The sequence below is a fragment of the Mus caroli genome, unplaced genomic scaffold (assembly GCF_978045245.1).
Source record: "Mus caroli unplaced genomic scaffold, Mus_caroli_1 scaffold_3, whole genome shotgun sequence".
Taxonomy (NCBI): Eukaryota; Metazoa; Chordata; class Mammalia; order Rodentia; family Muridae; genus Mus; species Mus caroli.
In genome coordinates, this window is record NW_028227258.1 from 74,839,816 (window position 1) to 74,853,631 (window position 13,816).

Here is a 13,816-nt window from a genome sequence, read left to right on the forward strand (position 1 = left end):
AGGGCACTAGAGCTGTGTGCCTTAGTTCCAGGCCTGAAGATCAAGCTATCTTGGCCAGGAGCTTTTAGGGACTCAGGAGATCTAGAATATGAGAAGGAAGAGGTGGAGGCCTCTCCAGATGGGCGTAATTGGAAAGTTGTGCAATTCCTGTGACTTCTCTATTATTTCTCCCACACTCTCTCAGCAGTCCAGTGAGCAGAAGGATGTATTTAGGGGTTGGGAGAGGAGATGGCTACTACACTGGGTTCTGGACTGGAGCACCCACCCGAAGCACTTCTATTTCGATTCTCCATGTCTTCACCCCAGTGTACCTCAAGTTCCTGAGTGCTTAGAGATCGTTCAGTGGCTGCCTTCTGTAGCAAGCCTTTGGGGAGGCACAAGAGAAAACCACCGAGTTCTTTGGTTTTCCCTCCGGATAGATAAATGTCTGGGATGAACAAAGGAAGAGTTAACTGCGCCTCTTCGTGGCTGCTGTGGACTCCAGCGCTGAGGTGGGCCTCAATGTGGCTGGCTGAAGCCCTCAGAAGGGGCTCAAAGACAGTCAAGATTTCTCCAGCCTGAGATTTGTAGGCGAGAAGAGCTTCTCCCTCTCCAACACTCTCGAGTTAATTGAGAATTCTTAATTTAGGCATCTAGGGTTAGATTCTGGGGTTTGGGATTAAAACGAAGAAGAGATCTTAAAGCTTTTACACCCCCATCCCCCAGACGCATAAGAAGCACACCCCTCCTAACACAGTCATCCAAATTGATGAAGGTTCGTCCTCAGTCCTGGCTGCCACCCCATGCCCGGCTCAGTTACACCACTGGGGGTAAAAGTAGGTCTCGCACCAAGCACTGGTGGGCCAGGACCCAGCGGTCCTTGCTCCAGAGCCTGCGACGCCGCGTTCTCCCCACCCCTCCCCACCCCTTGCCTCTGCCCTCAATTCCTTTCTCTTTGCTCTCCTCCCATCTCGGTTCTAGCGAGCGGAGCGAGTGTGTGCGCGCGCGTTGGGGGACCAGGGGAGGGCAGTGGAGGGAGGCGCCGTCGGAGGGAGAGCAGACGTCAGGAAGAGAGGGAGGGAGCCGGGGAGGGAAGAGAGGGAGAGGGAGAGAGAGCGCGCGGCGCGGAGGTTGAGAGAGGCCCCGAGAGATAAAGCCGGAGGGCAGAAATTATTAGGGGGCGCGGGACGAGAGGAGGGGCCAGGGGAGCGAGCCCGCGGCTAGAGAGGCAAGCGAGTGTGCGCCTTGTGTGCAAGGGCGGGAGGGAGGAGAGAGAGCCAGCGGCGGCCCCGCTCGCGCCGACTTGGGCCCAGCGGCGGGCGGACAGCATGCTGAGCCTCCTCATCTGGATCCTCACTCTCTACAACACTTTCTCACAAGGTAAGCCCCAGCCGCGGGCTAGGGAGTCCAGGGAAAGGGCGCGGAGTTTCCCGGAGAACACCGAGGAGTTCTTGGTGAAGCGGCCCAACTTGCTTCCTCTGGCTGCGCGGGAGAACAGAGAACTTAGGTCGCAAAACCCGAGATCCGAGTAGAAAAGGGATCGGAGTGCTCAAAGTCTTTCTTCCAGTTCCTGGCAGTCCTTCCTCCATCCCTCCACTTCGTGGGCCCAGGACCGGACTACTGGGTCCTGGGCAAGAGAAAGGCTGGGAGGAGATGGGATTTCAGATTTGGGGGGCGGAGTGCGTGGAAAACACAGACGCAGGCTCCCTAAGATGAGGCTGAGGGATCCTGCTACCCCAATCCAGCCTACAGTCACCTTCATCTGATGTGCGGCTGCATACTGCTTGGGGCTGCCCCTCAAAGGAAGGCTATATTCGGTCCCCCGCCCTGGAGGCTGTGGGTGGGAGGTAGAAGTCAAGATACCAGGGTTGTCTGGGTTCAGGGGAAGGGGAGTTGACTGAGCCAGGCACTCACTTCGGGTCAGAAAAGTGCAGATTTCTGAGGCTCCTTTGGAACTAGCTGGGCAGAGCTGGTAGGAAGAGTGGAAGAGAGATGTGTGCATTCAGGTACACTGGGCTGGATGCACGTGAAGGAGCCAAGGGTCCAAACCCCAGCCAGGCCTGGGGTCTGCAGGAAAACGGTTTTGCCTCCTGAGACTGACTCCAAGGAAGATTTAACACTGTCGAGCCCTTCGCCTGAACTGGAACACAGAAATCAGACACAGATAGCTTCCAGCAGAGACATGGAGACACACTACTCACCTAAGGAGACGACCCCCCCCCCCCACACACACACACATGGAGACAGACACATACACAAAGACACTGATTGACACCTCTGAAGAAGGAAGATTCCTCTTCTAAGCTGACACACACTTGCCTAGTTATACCCTGGCATCAAACTTAAACTGTACATACATGTTTGCTACATTCAAAGGACATAGCACTCACTCACACAGAATTGCTTCCACATACCCCAGCCATAGAGTAAACAAAGAAACTTGGGGCAGACATTCTTATAGGCAGGCGCCTACAGAGATGTTACAGTCTTCAAAATGGAGGAGGTGGTCTCTCACTGGGGTGGGTGAGTGATCTGGAAAGAGAGAAGCCGCAGAATGGAAACAGCCCCAGGCATTGGCCAGCTCTCTTCCTCTCCTGAATGGTGTGTGTGTGTGTGTGTGTGTGTGTGTGTGTAGGGGGTGGGGTGCTCCACTGAGCCCCCCCCCCCTTTGCTAGCCCTCTCTCCTCCAGCTCTGAAGGCAAAGCTTGGCTTAGCTTAGGGGTCTCGATTCCCTTTCCCTCCCTGGAGCCTCAGGACCCTCTTAGAACATGAGAAGGCACACATCCGCTGTGTGAGAGCAGGAGTCGAGTTAGGGGGAGGGAGAAAAGAAGGCCTGGTTTCAGGTTGGCCACTTGTCAGAAAGTTGGGAAGATAAGTTAAGTTCTGACTTTGTTCAAGCCAGGTTGCTGGAGAGGGGGAGGGGAAGAGCATGGCGGGTGGAGGGGCAGCTGTGTCAGTTCTGATAGGTGTCAGAAGCAGGCATCTCTCTGCCCTTCTCTTGCAGCCCTCATATTCCAACCAAATAGAACGAGCTTTAAGAAACAGAAGCTGCAGTTAGCAAACATGAGAGACATGTAGCTTGAATCCCGGTTGACTGGAGGTCAGGAAAAAAATGCTTGCCGAGTACCTGTCCATCATTGTGGGTGGGTGTGGCTAGGGAAGGCAACTGAACCCCAGCCTACTTGACTCTTATCAGAGGTGAAAGCAAGAACTGCAGAGGGGTGCAGATGTGTGTTTGGGGAGGGTTGTTGGGGAGGAAAGCAAAGGGAGAGGGGAGTCAGGAGAGCCGCTCCTCGGTGGAGGGTTGGGGAGGAGACCCTTAGGGGGGAGAAATGGGGACATAGGGACAGTGGCAAGCTGAGGCCAAGGCAGGGAGAGTACACAGTGTGGTTGGCTGTGAGCTGGAGGAGGAGGGATGGCAGTGGGAAGTGAGGAAGAGGAGAGGTAGTCTGAGGAGCAGCAAAACTGAGAACAGGGAAGAGCCAGGAAGGGGAAATTCAGCCTCGCTGAGAAATAACAGCCGTATTCTAAAGACTGTCGATGGGTTTCATCTATCTTCATTTTTTACTAAATAATTTTCTGTATCTTATCTAAATGAAAACCATTATCTTCCCCCTCCCCCGCTGCCTCGTCCATCACGCCCCAGCTCCCCAGACTGATTGCGCTGAAAATTGAAATATTTATTCATTTTCTAGGAGATTTTTCTCCCTCCCTAGTCTCAGGGAGGAGAAATTGAAAAGGAAGGATTGTAGTTAATCAGAGCAATGTGGGCTGACAGGATGGTCCCCGTGGGAGCTGCCTCCTGAGGCTGGTGGCTCTGGCTATAGGAGGAAAATCTCGTCCTTAGGCACCCCCTCACCCCAAGCTCCTTCTGTCTGTTCTGCCTTTGCTCCAAGGAGACTAAGGGGTAAAACAAAGAGGCCCAAGGGCCTCCTATGTTTCCAGCATTTCGCTCCCTGTGCACAGTTATATCCTGGCAGAGAACTGTGAGTCTGATTCTACAGCTCTGTTCTGCACACATATGCGTGCCACGCACTCCCATGTCCTACTTCTGCCCAAAGCTGGGTATGGAGCTGGGGTAGATGTAGGGGAAGGGGGCAGAAACCAAGCTATCAGGTCTTCCTTTGACTTTGATTGGCTTCCATCTTCAGCCTTCTACTGGAATGCAAAGGTGGCCGTGAAGCAAGTACTGGGAGCCACAGGCAGGCATCTGCAACACTCAGGCAGGGTAGGAAGGAGGGGGCATTCAGTTCTTCCAACCCTTGCTCCTTATTACCACTGGGTGGCTGATGTCCACTCCCCCCCACGCCACCCCCTCACTTTGCCTTTCTAGTGGGGTCTGATAAGGAAGCTGTCGGCTTACCCAGTGCTTGCAGAGAACTGCATTCTGAGGAAGCCTCCTTCAAGATCCCTTGGGACTCACTTCTCTCTTGTGCTCCAATATGGGCACATCGCTGTGCATATAGTCAGTGCCCCTTAATATCCAGTTGCTGAGTGATCTGCACTGCAGAAGAGAGGGCATATTAAATGGTGATGATGTCACAGTCTCAGCCTGGTATGCTTGAAATTCTAGTATTCAAGAGGCTGAGGCTTTGAGTTCAAGGCCACATTGGACTACATATACCAAGTTTCAGGCCAGTCAAGGTGAATTTTAAGTCCCCAATAAATAAATATATAGGTGAATAAATAGATAAAATCAGAGACTTACATTCAGCTCCTCCATGTTGGTATCCTGAAGAGGTTATAGGCTCTGTGGGTGCCTCAGTTTGCTTATATGTAAAGTGGGGATGGTGATTGATTTTATATATACATATATATATATATATATATCCATGGGTTATTAACATATTAATCTATGAAAAGTGCATGGGTGTTGTCTGGCACAGACGTGTTCAGCAACTGTGTTAGGAGCATGTGTCTGAACACATGTGAACAGATGTTGAGAGGACTGCCCCCTCTTATCTTCCTGCTTATGGTTCTCTTTGCCTCCCAATACCATGTCTACTGCTTCAGTCAGCCAGTGCTTTGCTTCTCACAGAGAGAACCTGGGCCGGGTAGGCCTTCCTAAAAGACACAATTTCAGCTTTCTCCCTGGTTGGTGCCCTCAGAAAATGTCTGCAGGAGTGACCTGAGGGGAGGAGGGCACAGCGGAAAAGTTGGAGCTTTTGTGTGAAATGAGAAGGTGGGGTGTTTCAATGTGAGAACTAACACAGATCATTTAGTGAGCTCTCATGTTAATGACTTTAAATGCATATTAACTTAAGCTGTACAACATTCCCCCCGAGATAGGCTGGGCAATCAATTCCTTTTTTCCTAGATGAGAAACTGAGGTTCAGATGTATAAGATAGGCAGTGATAGAAACCAGCTGGTTCAAAACCTACACTCTCAGCTAGCAGGGACTGATAGAGGTCTGGGACAGGATCTCTTCCCCCACCCCCACCTCTGGTCTGTGGTGCAGTAAGTGGGGAGAAAAAGATTGTTTCATTAAGGTAATAATAGCATTTAGACATTTAAAAACAGTCTTTTATTCTGAGATTCTGCCCTATAGTTTTGGGTTACTCTTTCTTTATGATTCTGCTGGTTATTTCTTTAAAAGGCTTTACTTGCCAAACAGGATTTATACCCTTGTGTTTGTTTCTTAGATGAAACCTAGCTTTTCTAATCCATGGATTTATACGTGGAGCCTTGCCCCGTCCCCTCCAAGCTGTCTCGGTAGTGTCAGGACCAGGCAAGCGTTGATGCACTGTGTGGAGTCTGGAGACAGCCTGTGCCTCTCACCCTTAGCCTCCAAGCTAGTAGTAGAGGCTGAGGACTTTGGTGTCCTGTTATGCTCACCTGGAGGGGCTCTGCTTTGCCTTTCAGCCGGTTCCCTAGAGATCTGCCTGGCCTCAGGTCCTGAAAGGGATCATGGGAGGTCAGCAACATACCAAGGTATCAGCATTACCTTTCTCTGAGTTCCTGCTGTGTGCTTTTCAAAACTGATGCTCCTGCCGTTCCATAGATAAGAAAACCAAAATTGAGAGGTTAAACAGCTCGCTGAGGGCCATCTCCAGAGTGTTAACACCCTGATCCAAGCCCTTTTATGTCTCCACAAAGCTTATCTGTGTTGGCAACCTCTATTAGACGGGAGGAGAACCTAGGCCTGCTGTCTTGTTCCAGGCACCAGTCCTCTGAGATAGGCTGCGTAATTATCTGTAGTTTTGTAGCTAGGAGTGCTAGTCCAGCCTTAGTTACCTTGGGTTTGGTATCATCATCCAGAGGTGGGAGCCAAACATTAATACCCATCAAAAAGAGGTTTGCCTTGCTTCAGTCTCTTTCCTCTTAGGGTTTCAGGTGTGTTTGGGGGGGGGGGGTAGAGGTGGGGAATTGGGTGGGGGTTGGTGATGGAATCAAGCCCAGGGCTAGGCAAGTGCTTCCTCACTGAGCTCTAAGCCTAGTTCCCCCCTTCTCCTGTCTTCCCTGTCTGTCTTCCAGCTTTGTAACTATGTAACGCTTTCAGATTTTAGTAGCTGTCACATGTGCCATAACATTTGATAGATTATCATGTGATATAGGCAGGATCATTGTTATTTTTCCATTTAGTAGAGGAGAAAATGGAGTTCCAGGGAAGTTAGATGCCTTGTGCGAGGCTGCAGGCTGAAATGAAGGAAGTGGCTGGGATGCACGGTTCTTAATCTCCCCAGCTTCTGGGCCACGTTCCCTCTGAAGGCAGGCAGGGAAGCTGCTCAGAGAGCCTCTGACAGAGCTGCACCCTCCTGCCTTCCCTTTGCTCTCCAGCTCTTCCCAGGGCTCCAGGCCAGTCGGGCTGGCCGTCTCTCAGAGGAGGCTTTGACCTGGAAAAGGCTGGGGGTTTTGGTGGAGGAGGAGAAAGAGGTTGCTGTGTTCTTGATCTTGAAATGTGAGACCAGGGAGTAGAGAGTCCTAGGAGCCTAGATGCAGAGTGGCTCTCAGCGTGGAGAAGGGAGCCATGCACGCATGCTCAGGGAAGGGCTACTCCGGGTTTAGCCTGGAATAGTAGTACTTACTAGTTGTTGTTCCATTTTATAGATGGACAAGCAGAGGCCTAAATAAGTTAAACGAATTGTCCAAGAGGACATAGCCAATGGTAGACAGAGTCAGGATGAGAAACTGTCAGTGACTTGAGCATAGTGAATGGGAACAGATCACAGAAAGACACTCCTGAAGGCTGTGGGTGTCAGCCTCTTTAGTAGTGTTGACACATGCAAGCCTATAGGTGGGGGTCCCATGTTATGGGAGCGTACACTGCCCTCCCCCAGGCACATCTGGACAGCAGCATCCCACCATTTTTCTTTGTGGCTGTAGCAGACCTCCTGACTCCTTGTGTTGCATGTTCTGCATCTCCTCTCATAGGTATACACGCTGCCAGGCTGGGAGAGCCAGAGCCCTTGTATCCCGTGCTCCCTGACTCTGGCCCCTCTGCGTCTTTCATCCCCTGCTCTCTTCACCTTTCCAGTCTTGCTTTTCAGACAGTGTGGACTTGATGGAGTCCTTACGGCACCCAGGATGGAAGCTTCTGCATCTCCTAGCTGCCCCTGAAGATCATTTTTCTTTCTATTCTGCTCTCCCTCTATCAGCTTCTCCCATGTGGAAGGGGGCTCCCAGTTTCTCCTTCCTACACATTTAATTTCTTCAGCAACTTTTATTAACCTCACTCGTCTCTGGGGACTGCAGTGCTCATCCGTCTCTGCCCTTCTCAAACCCATTCGACAAAATTGGGATGGTATTGAAATAAATGGGCCCTGCAGCCAGCCACCCTCTTCAAGATGGAGGCTCTTAAATCTGGGCTAGAAATCTCTAGCAAATGCCATTAGTTTTCCAGGAGATAATACTACTGCTTCACTCTGGGTCTGAGCCCTGGGAAGGTGCTGTCAGAATCTCCCAGAATACCATGGGGTCTGGGTTTTTGAGTCAGAGAAGGGATAGCAGAATTCTGAGTCTCATGTAGCACTCAAGGCCCAGTGGGGCTATTTCAGGAAGCGATTCTACGTGTGTTATCTCTCTCCCCAGCTTCCTAACTTGGCTTAAGAATAATAAATTCTTCTTTAGGACAGGATTGCTTGTTCTCTCTGACCTGCATTTCCTTCTGAGGCAATATGAGGAGTATATCCTAACCGGAGGCTGTGGAGAAAATGCAGAATTAGTTATTTCCCTCACCAGGAATGTTCAGTCACTCATGGCTTCATGATCAGAACGGTATAGCCATAAGGTAGGAATAATGGTGGCAAGGCCTTCATTAGGTACTTTCTTCAGCTGGGTCAACATCACAGTGTTTATCTGTACATAGCACAATCCTATTGCTAGGCGGTAGAATCTTGTGCTTCCTTAGGGGTGGGCATTTTCTCACTGACCCCAAGCATCATTATGGGACTGGAATGAAGCCTAGTGGTTGAGCACATGCTAATGTGCAAGCCCCACCTAAGCTCAGCCTTCAGCACTACCAATAGAACCATACTGAGAGAGAGCACATGGATAGATTGCATACTACAAGATGAGTAAGTTACTATCTCTACTCTTAAGGGTCTTTATCTTTTATGTGAAATTATTCAACTCCATTGGCCTCAGTTTCTTCTTCCACAAAATGGGGACAACTAATTAAAAAAAAACGAGTATAATTACTTGGAAAATGGGTACAAATTATGTGGAATAATTTTAAAAATTATACTATGTAGTTTCTTCTTATCTAGATACTAAAACCCCCAAACATACTACACACACACTAACTGACTGATTCTGTGTGTGTGTGTGTGTGTGTGTGTGTGTGTGTGTGTGTGTGTGTGTGTGTATAGGTTTGTAGGTTGGTATTAAGTTGCTGCTACAGTAGTGTGAAGGCCAGAGCTGGAGGATTTTAGCAGAGAGGAGTTTGCTATGGGCTACAGTGATTTCGACAGCTCCCTGGGAGAAGTGGTCTTAGAGTTAGGGATGGATATGTATGTAGCAAGCAGAGAAAGAACACCCCACAGGTCCACCTTCCCAAGTCAAGGTGTGTGGCTGGCAGGCAGGCAGAAGCAGGAAGACTTTGGAGTGAGGTGGGGGCTCGGAGGATATAGTCTGGGAAGAGGCAGATCTGCTGAGATGAGCTCAAGCCAGAGACTGCTGACTAAGCCCTGAGGACTGGCTGGTTCAAAGACAGCCCTCGAAGTCAGCTGAACTTTATTCTTTTCTTTCTTAATTTTTTTGTTATTGTTTTTGTTGTTCCTGTTGTTTGGTTGTTTTGTTTTGTTTTGTTTAGCTCTGGCTGTCCTGGAACTAGCTTTGTAGACCAGGCTGGCCTCAAACTCGCGGAGATCTGCCTGCCTCTGCCTCCAGAGTGCTGGGATTAAAGGCGTGCGCCCCCACTGCGGACTGCTTTGTTCTGTTGATATGTCTCACCTCGTAGCTCAGGTAGGATGCCTCTGCCTCTTGCATCTTGGGTCTTCTGAGTTTTAAACAGAGAGTGTGTTGAAAACAAGTCATGGTCTTTATATCTTTCTCCATCCAGTCTTCCCCTCCTCCAAAATCCTAACCTGCGAGAGCTGCTGTAGAGATTTGTAGCCCCTATGGTAAAATAAAAAGTAATAAAGTAAAATGTGCAAATGAAATAAAGATCAATTTGGCTAGGTGAAAGTGAATAGAAGCCATTATAAAAGTGTCATTGGAAGTCCCCAGTCTGTGACCTGGATTTGGAGCCTGGAAGTGGGGGTGCTCTTGGAGAGTCCTTTGGCATATGGTAAAGCTCTCTGGAAGCAAGGTTCAGCAGAGAGAAGGCAGAGGGCCTCCTTACCCAGATACCTGGAGTTGAGTCAGAGCCATTTGTCTTTGTCCACTCTGAGCCTGGGCATAGTCTATATTGTCCGGGGTTGAGAGAAGCACCAGGTTTAGACTTTCCCGGTCAGTCTCAGACTGTGTCTGCAGCCCTAACACTGGTTACTTAGGGATAGAGTGTCTCAGGATTTCTTAGGGCCTCAGCAGGGAGTTGAGCTTCCTGGGATTTCAGTGGGAACCTCCTCAGAGAGGCCCTGGCAAGGAGACAGGGGAAACAAGCACTGGCTGGTGTGGTGTGTGTGTGTGTGTGTGTGTGTGTGTGTGTGTGTGTGTGGTGATCCTAGGCCTGGGGATTAGAAGGTGAGATTTAGTCCTGTCCTTGAGGCACTCCCAGCCTGCCGTGGGAGGTGCATCTATAAACACAGACAGACAGTCCTGCAAAGCAGAGGTTGCAAGAGAAGTATGCGAAAAATGCTGGGAGTCTGACTTTCCTGCTGGATGCTTGAAACTGGGAGTACATGGTAGGAAGTGGCTCGCTTGCTCGCTGTGCCTTCAGCTGCGCTGGAGTGCTGGGCAGCTAGATGTCCTGTCTCTGGAGAATCCTTGTGCCCCTGCTCCAGAAGGAAGGAGCCAAGGACTCCCCAGGACCGAGCCTTCCTTCTGCCTGAGGATTTTGATTTGTAAGAACAAAGGCAGTTTGTGGAATACACCCTTTCCTCAGTCTCCCAACCTCTTGTGTCCACTTTCCTCTCCCCAGCCCCCGCTCCTGCCCAGCAGAGCTGATTTCTAAATTAACTTTCTCCTAATCAGCTCAGCTGAGGTTTTATTATTATTCCCCCTCCCCGAATTCTCCATGCACAGCCTGGGGCCCTATGTGCTCCATTACCCAACATTGCCCCACCATGAGGCCCTTTTAACTGTTTCTTCCCACATTCTGTTCATTTAACTGAGAGCTTATTATAGGGAAGGAAGAGATGGCCAGAGGGACTGAAAACAGAGTGGAGCAGAAGAAGGCATTTTCTAAGCAACGAAAACCCAGGGCTGGGCATGCTGGCAGCTCTTAGAAAAATAGTAGTTTTCTTCTTCTTCATTTTTAAGCAACCGAGGGCTTCCTACCTAGACCATGGGATGCTTCCTCTATGACCTCCAGCCCCAGGATCTTACCCACTGCTCTTTGGATCTGTCCCACCTCATCTCCCAACTCCTTCAGGAAATCTGCCACCTGGACTGCATTGTGGTATGGGGTCCCCAGAGTCTCCACAAAGGCCCCTCCCCTCCATGCTCACTGTGGCTTTGCTGACAGAGTGGGCACCATTCAGTGCCAGCACTGGCTACTTTGTGGATGATGCTGGCCTTGATGCGCCTCTTTCCCTACCTCACCTGGGGACATCGCTCATCCCTGGTCAGTTCGTGGAGTGAGAGTGCAATCTCATTTTAAGGCTAGTATGAGTCAGGGATAACTAGAAAGGAATATCCACCTCTGCAAACTATTATGATGCCTGGCCCAGGCAAGTGGGAATGACTTTTGGACTGCCTGTACCACTCTTGTGCTCTGTTTATGCAGCGCACGGAGAAATTGGTAATATTTGCATAAGAGGGTTTTGCACACACTTTCAATTTCACTCCTGGGTCATGATGTAACACAGCTTACTCTGTAAAAACAGGTAACCGAGAGTCTCCTAGGATACCACCACTTAACCAGGGGACTATAGGAGTATTAAGCCTTTTTTGCCAGAGTTGGGCACTGTGTGTCCCTTAGAGCCTTGGCTTGCTTCCTTGGCTATAAAGTGCAGATGGTTGTCCCTACCCCCCAGGGTGACTGGCAATTTGAATGACATGATGTCGGAAGCAGAGGGTTTGGTGCTCACCAAACCTTTTAGCAAAGCACAGTGCTTGATTTTTCGAGGTTCACAGTGCAAGACAAATCTGAAGAGGGGGACAGAGGGAGAGAGGAGCTGTGATGAGCCAAATGCCTTAGTGGTGCCGAGGAAGTGAACTTGGGAGGCAACCAATGATGTGATTCCTACGCTTTGTACTCTGAGGTTTCAGGGATGGGGGACCCTGGGGTGGGGCTGGGCGTGGCACTCTGTTTTAGAATTCAGTCTGTTATTCTGTGTTAGGAGACTGAGTGGTCTTTTACCCTTTGTAAGCTGCAGTTTCCTCATCACATACTTGTAGCTAATCTGCATCCTGTAAGAGTCACTGCAGAAGCATCAGCTCTTTATGTTAGGACAAAAGTTTCAAGCTTTGAAGGACCCCTGGAAAACAGATTCTGCCTTGGCCAGAGATTCCCTGGTAGTGTTGTTGCTGCAGGATCCTATTGAGGTGTGAGAGGGAGGATGCTTTTGTTTGTCTTCTAAAGGGAATCAAGGGAGAACAAAATTCCTTGGCAGAGCTTGCTCTTAAAACAGTTTGGATGGGAGGCTGATCTGGAGGCATTGATATGCTAGTTTTAGGAAAGCAGAAGAGGGAGCCTCCTTACCCCTGAGGCTGATCCCTCAGGGCTCTCCCTGCCACCTGCCCAACTCCAGCCCCACCCCCTTGCCAGATCTTCCCATACTTCCTGCTTCAGAGTTGAAAGCCCCAGACTGCATGTTGCTGGAAACTCTCCCATGCCTGAGCCATCATTTCCACTCTTTTGTTTTGTTTTGTTTTTGAGTTTTCATGATTCATCATAGGAGGTTTGAGAGAAATATTTTAACAGAGCTTCTAGCTATAACCTTGCCCTTACTGGCTTTAGCTTGGATCGTGAACAAGATGTGTGACCGAGAAGGAAGAGAGGCTATGGCTTACCTGGATGTGGCTTGGGGGAGCAGTGGGTATCGTCTCTGTACGGGCCAGTTTCTCACTCCTACATAAGAGATGCTCAACCTACAGACCCCTCTCAATTGTCTCCTGGCTTCTTTTTGTTTTGTTTTGTTTCTAGACAGTGTTTCCTTGTGTCGTCCTAGTTGTCCTGGAACTCACCCTGTAGACCAGGCTGGCCTTGAACTCAAAGAGATCTGCGTGCCTCTGCCCCCTGAGGGCAGGGATTAAAGGCATGCGCCACCACCGCAGCCTCCCACTGCCTCTGTGGAAGAGTCCTGTCTACTAGCGGACTGGCACCCCACTAAATCTCTTGTTTGCTCCTATACCCCAGAAAACAAGTTCATGCAGTTCTCTGCAAGTGCAAGGGTAACTAGCAGAATCAGCCTGGGGAGCTTGCAAGATACAAACAAGGAGGAGTGAGAGCCATGAGGTTTGGCGTCCTGGGACAGAAAGAACTTGAGGTCAGGAATGCAAAACAGTGGTGTGGTGATCCTCTAAGAACACTGTCTTCAGATTCCCAAGATGCCTCTGTTGAGGCTGGCTGGACGGATTAAATGAATTTGGAAATCAATGTTTGGCCCCTTTTTAAAGAGAAAGGAATTTTATTAGCGCTGTCCTCTCTCAGACCTGACTGTAGCAAATAGGAAGTTCTTTGTGTCCAACCTGAATCTTTCCTGCTCCTGCATGGAAACCATAATTAGAGGTTGAAACCAAATGCATCTACAGCACTCTCTATATATGGATAAATCATTTTTCTCCAACAGTTTATTTCTTCAAACTTCATGGCATGCTTCCTTTATTCAGAAGCAAGACCTGAGAGATGAGAGTTAAGACTCTCCCAGGCTCCAGGGACACCAAGAAGTTCTCTTTAAAGGTCTGACTGAGGTTGTCACTCTATGGGGTCTTTGGTCAAGATTCATAGCACTAGGACCTCCCACTAACTGTAGGTATAGCTTGAGGGCCTCTTTATCTTCCTCTGAGTGGCCAGGCTGAGAAAGGAGCTGTGGGTACTACTGAAGCCTGGTTATTAGGTAAGGAACCTGGAAAGGCGGGTGGGGGCAGGGTGAGCCCATTCATGACCAGGTCTCCTGACGTCAGGAGTGTCCTCAACCTAACTTTGCCTGTGTGGCTCTCCCATGTTACTGATGTGTCTAGTGAGCACGTATTGTGAAGAAGATGGAGAGAGAAGCTGGAGCTGAGTCATGGCCAGTTAGGAAGATGACCCTGGGAGGCCTGGAGAGAAAACAGCCAGGAACAGTGGAACCA

At 49.8% G+C, this 13,816-nt stretch overlaps 1 protein-coding gene across 4 annotated transcripts in view; it reads left to right on the forward strand.

Annotated features, from left to right (window-relative positions):
- Positions 1 to 1,106: 1,106 nt before the first annotated feature.
- The window catches only part of Kirrel1 (kirre like nephrin family adhesion molecule 1), a 95,931-nt gene continuing 83,221 nt past the window's right edge, over positions 1,107 to 13,816 (forward strand). For all 4 annotated transcript variants that reach the window (XM_029475391.2, XM_021157515.2, XM_029475392.2 and 1 more), the window contains exon 1: positions 1,107 to 1,359. Coding sequence is in view for 1 of the 4 variants with exons in the window: in XM_029475393.2 (XP_029331253.1) it covers positions 1,308 to 1,359 (52 nt within the window). In the remaining 3 variants the exon portion in view is untranslated. The remainder of the gene's footprint in view (positions 1,360 to 13,816) is intronic.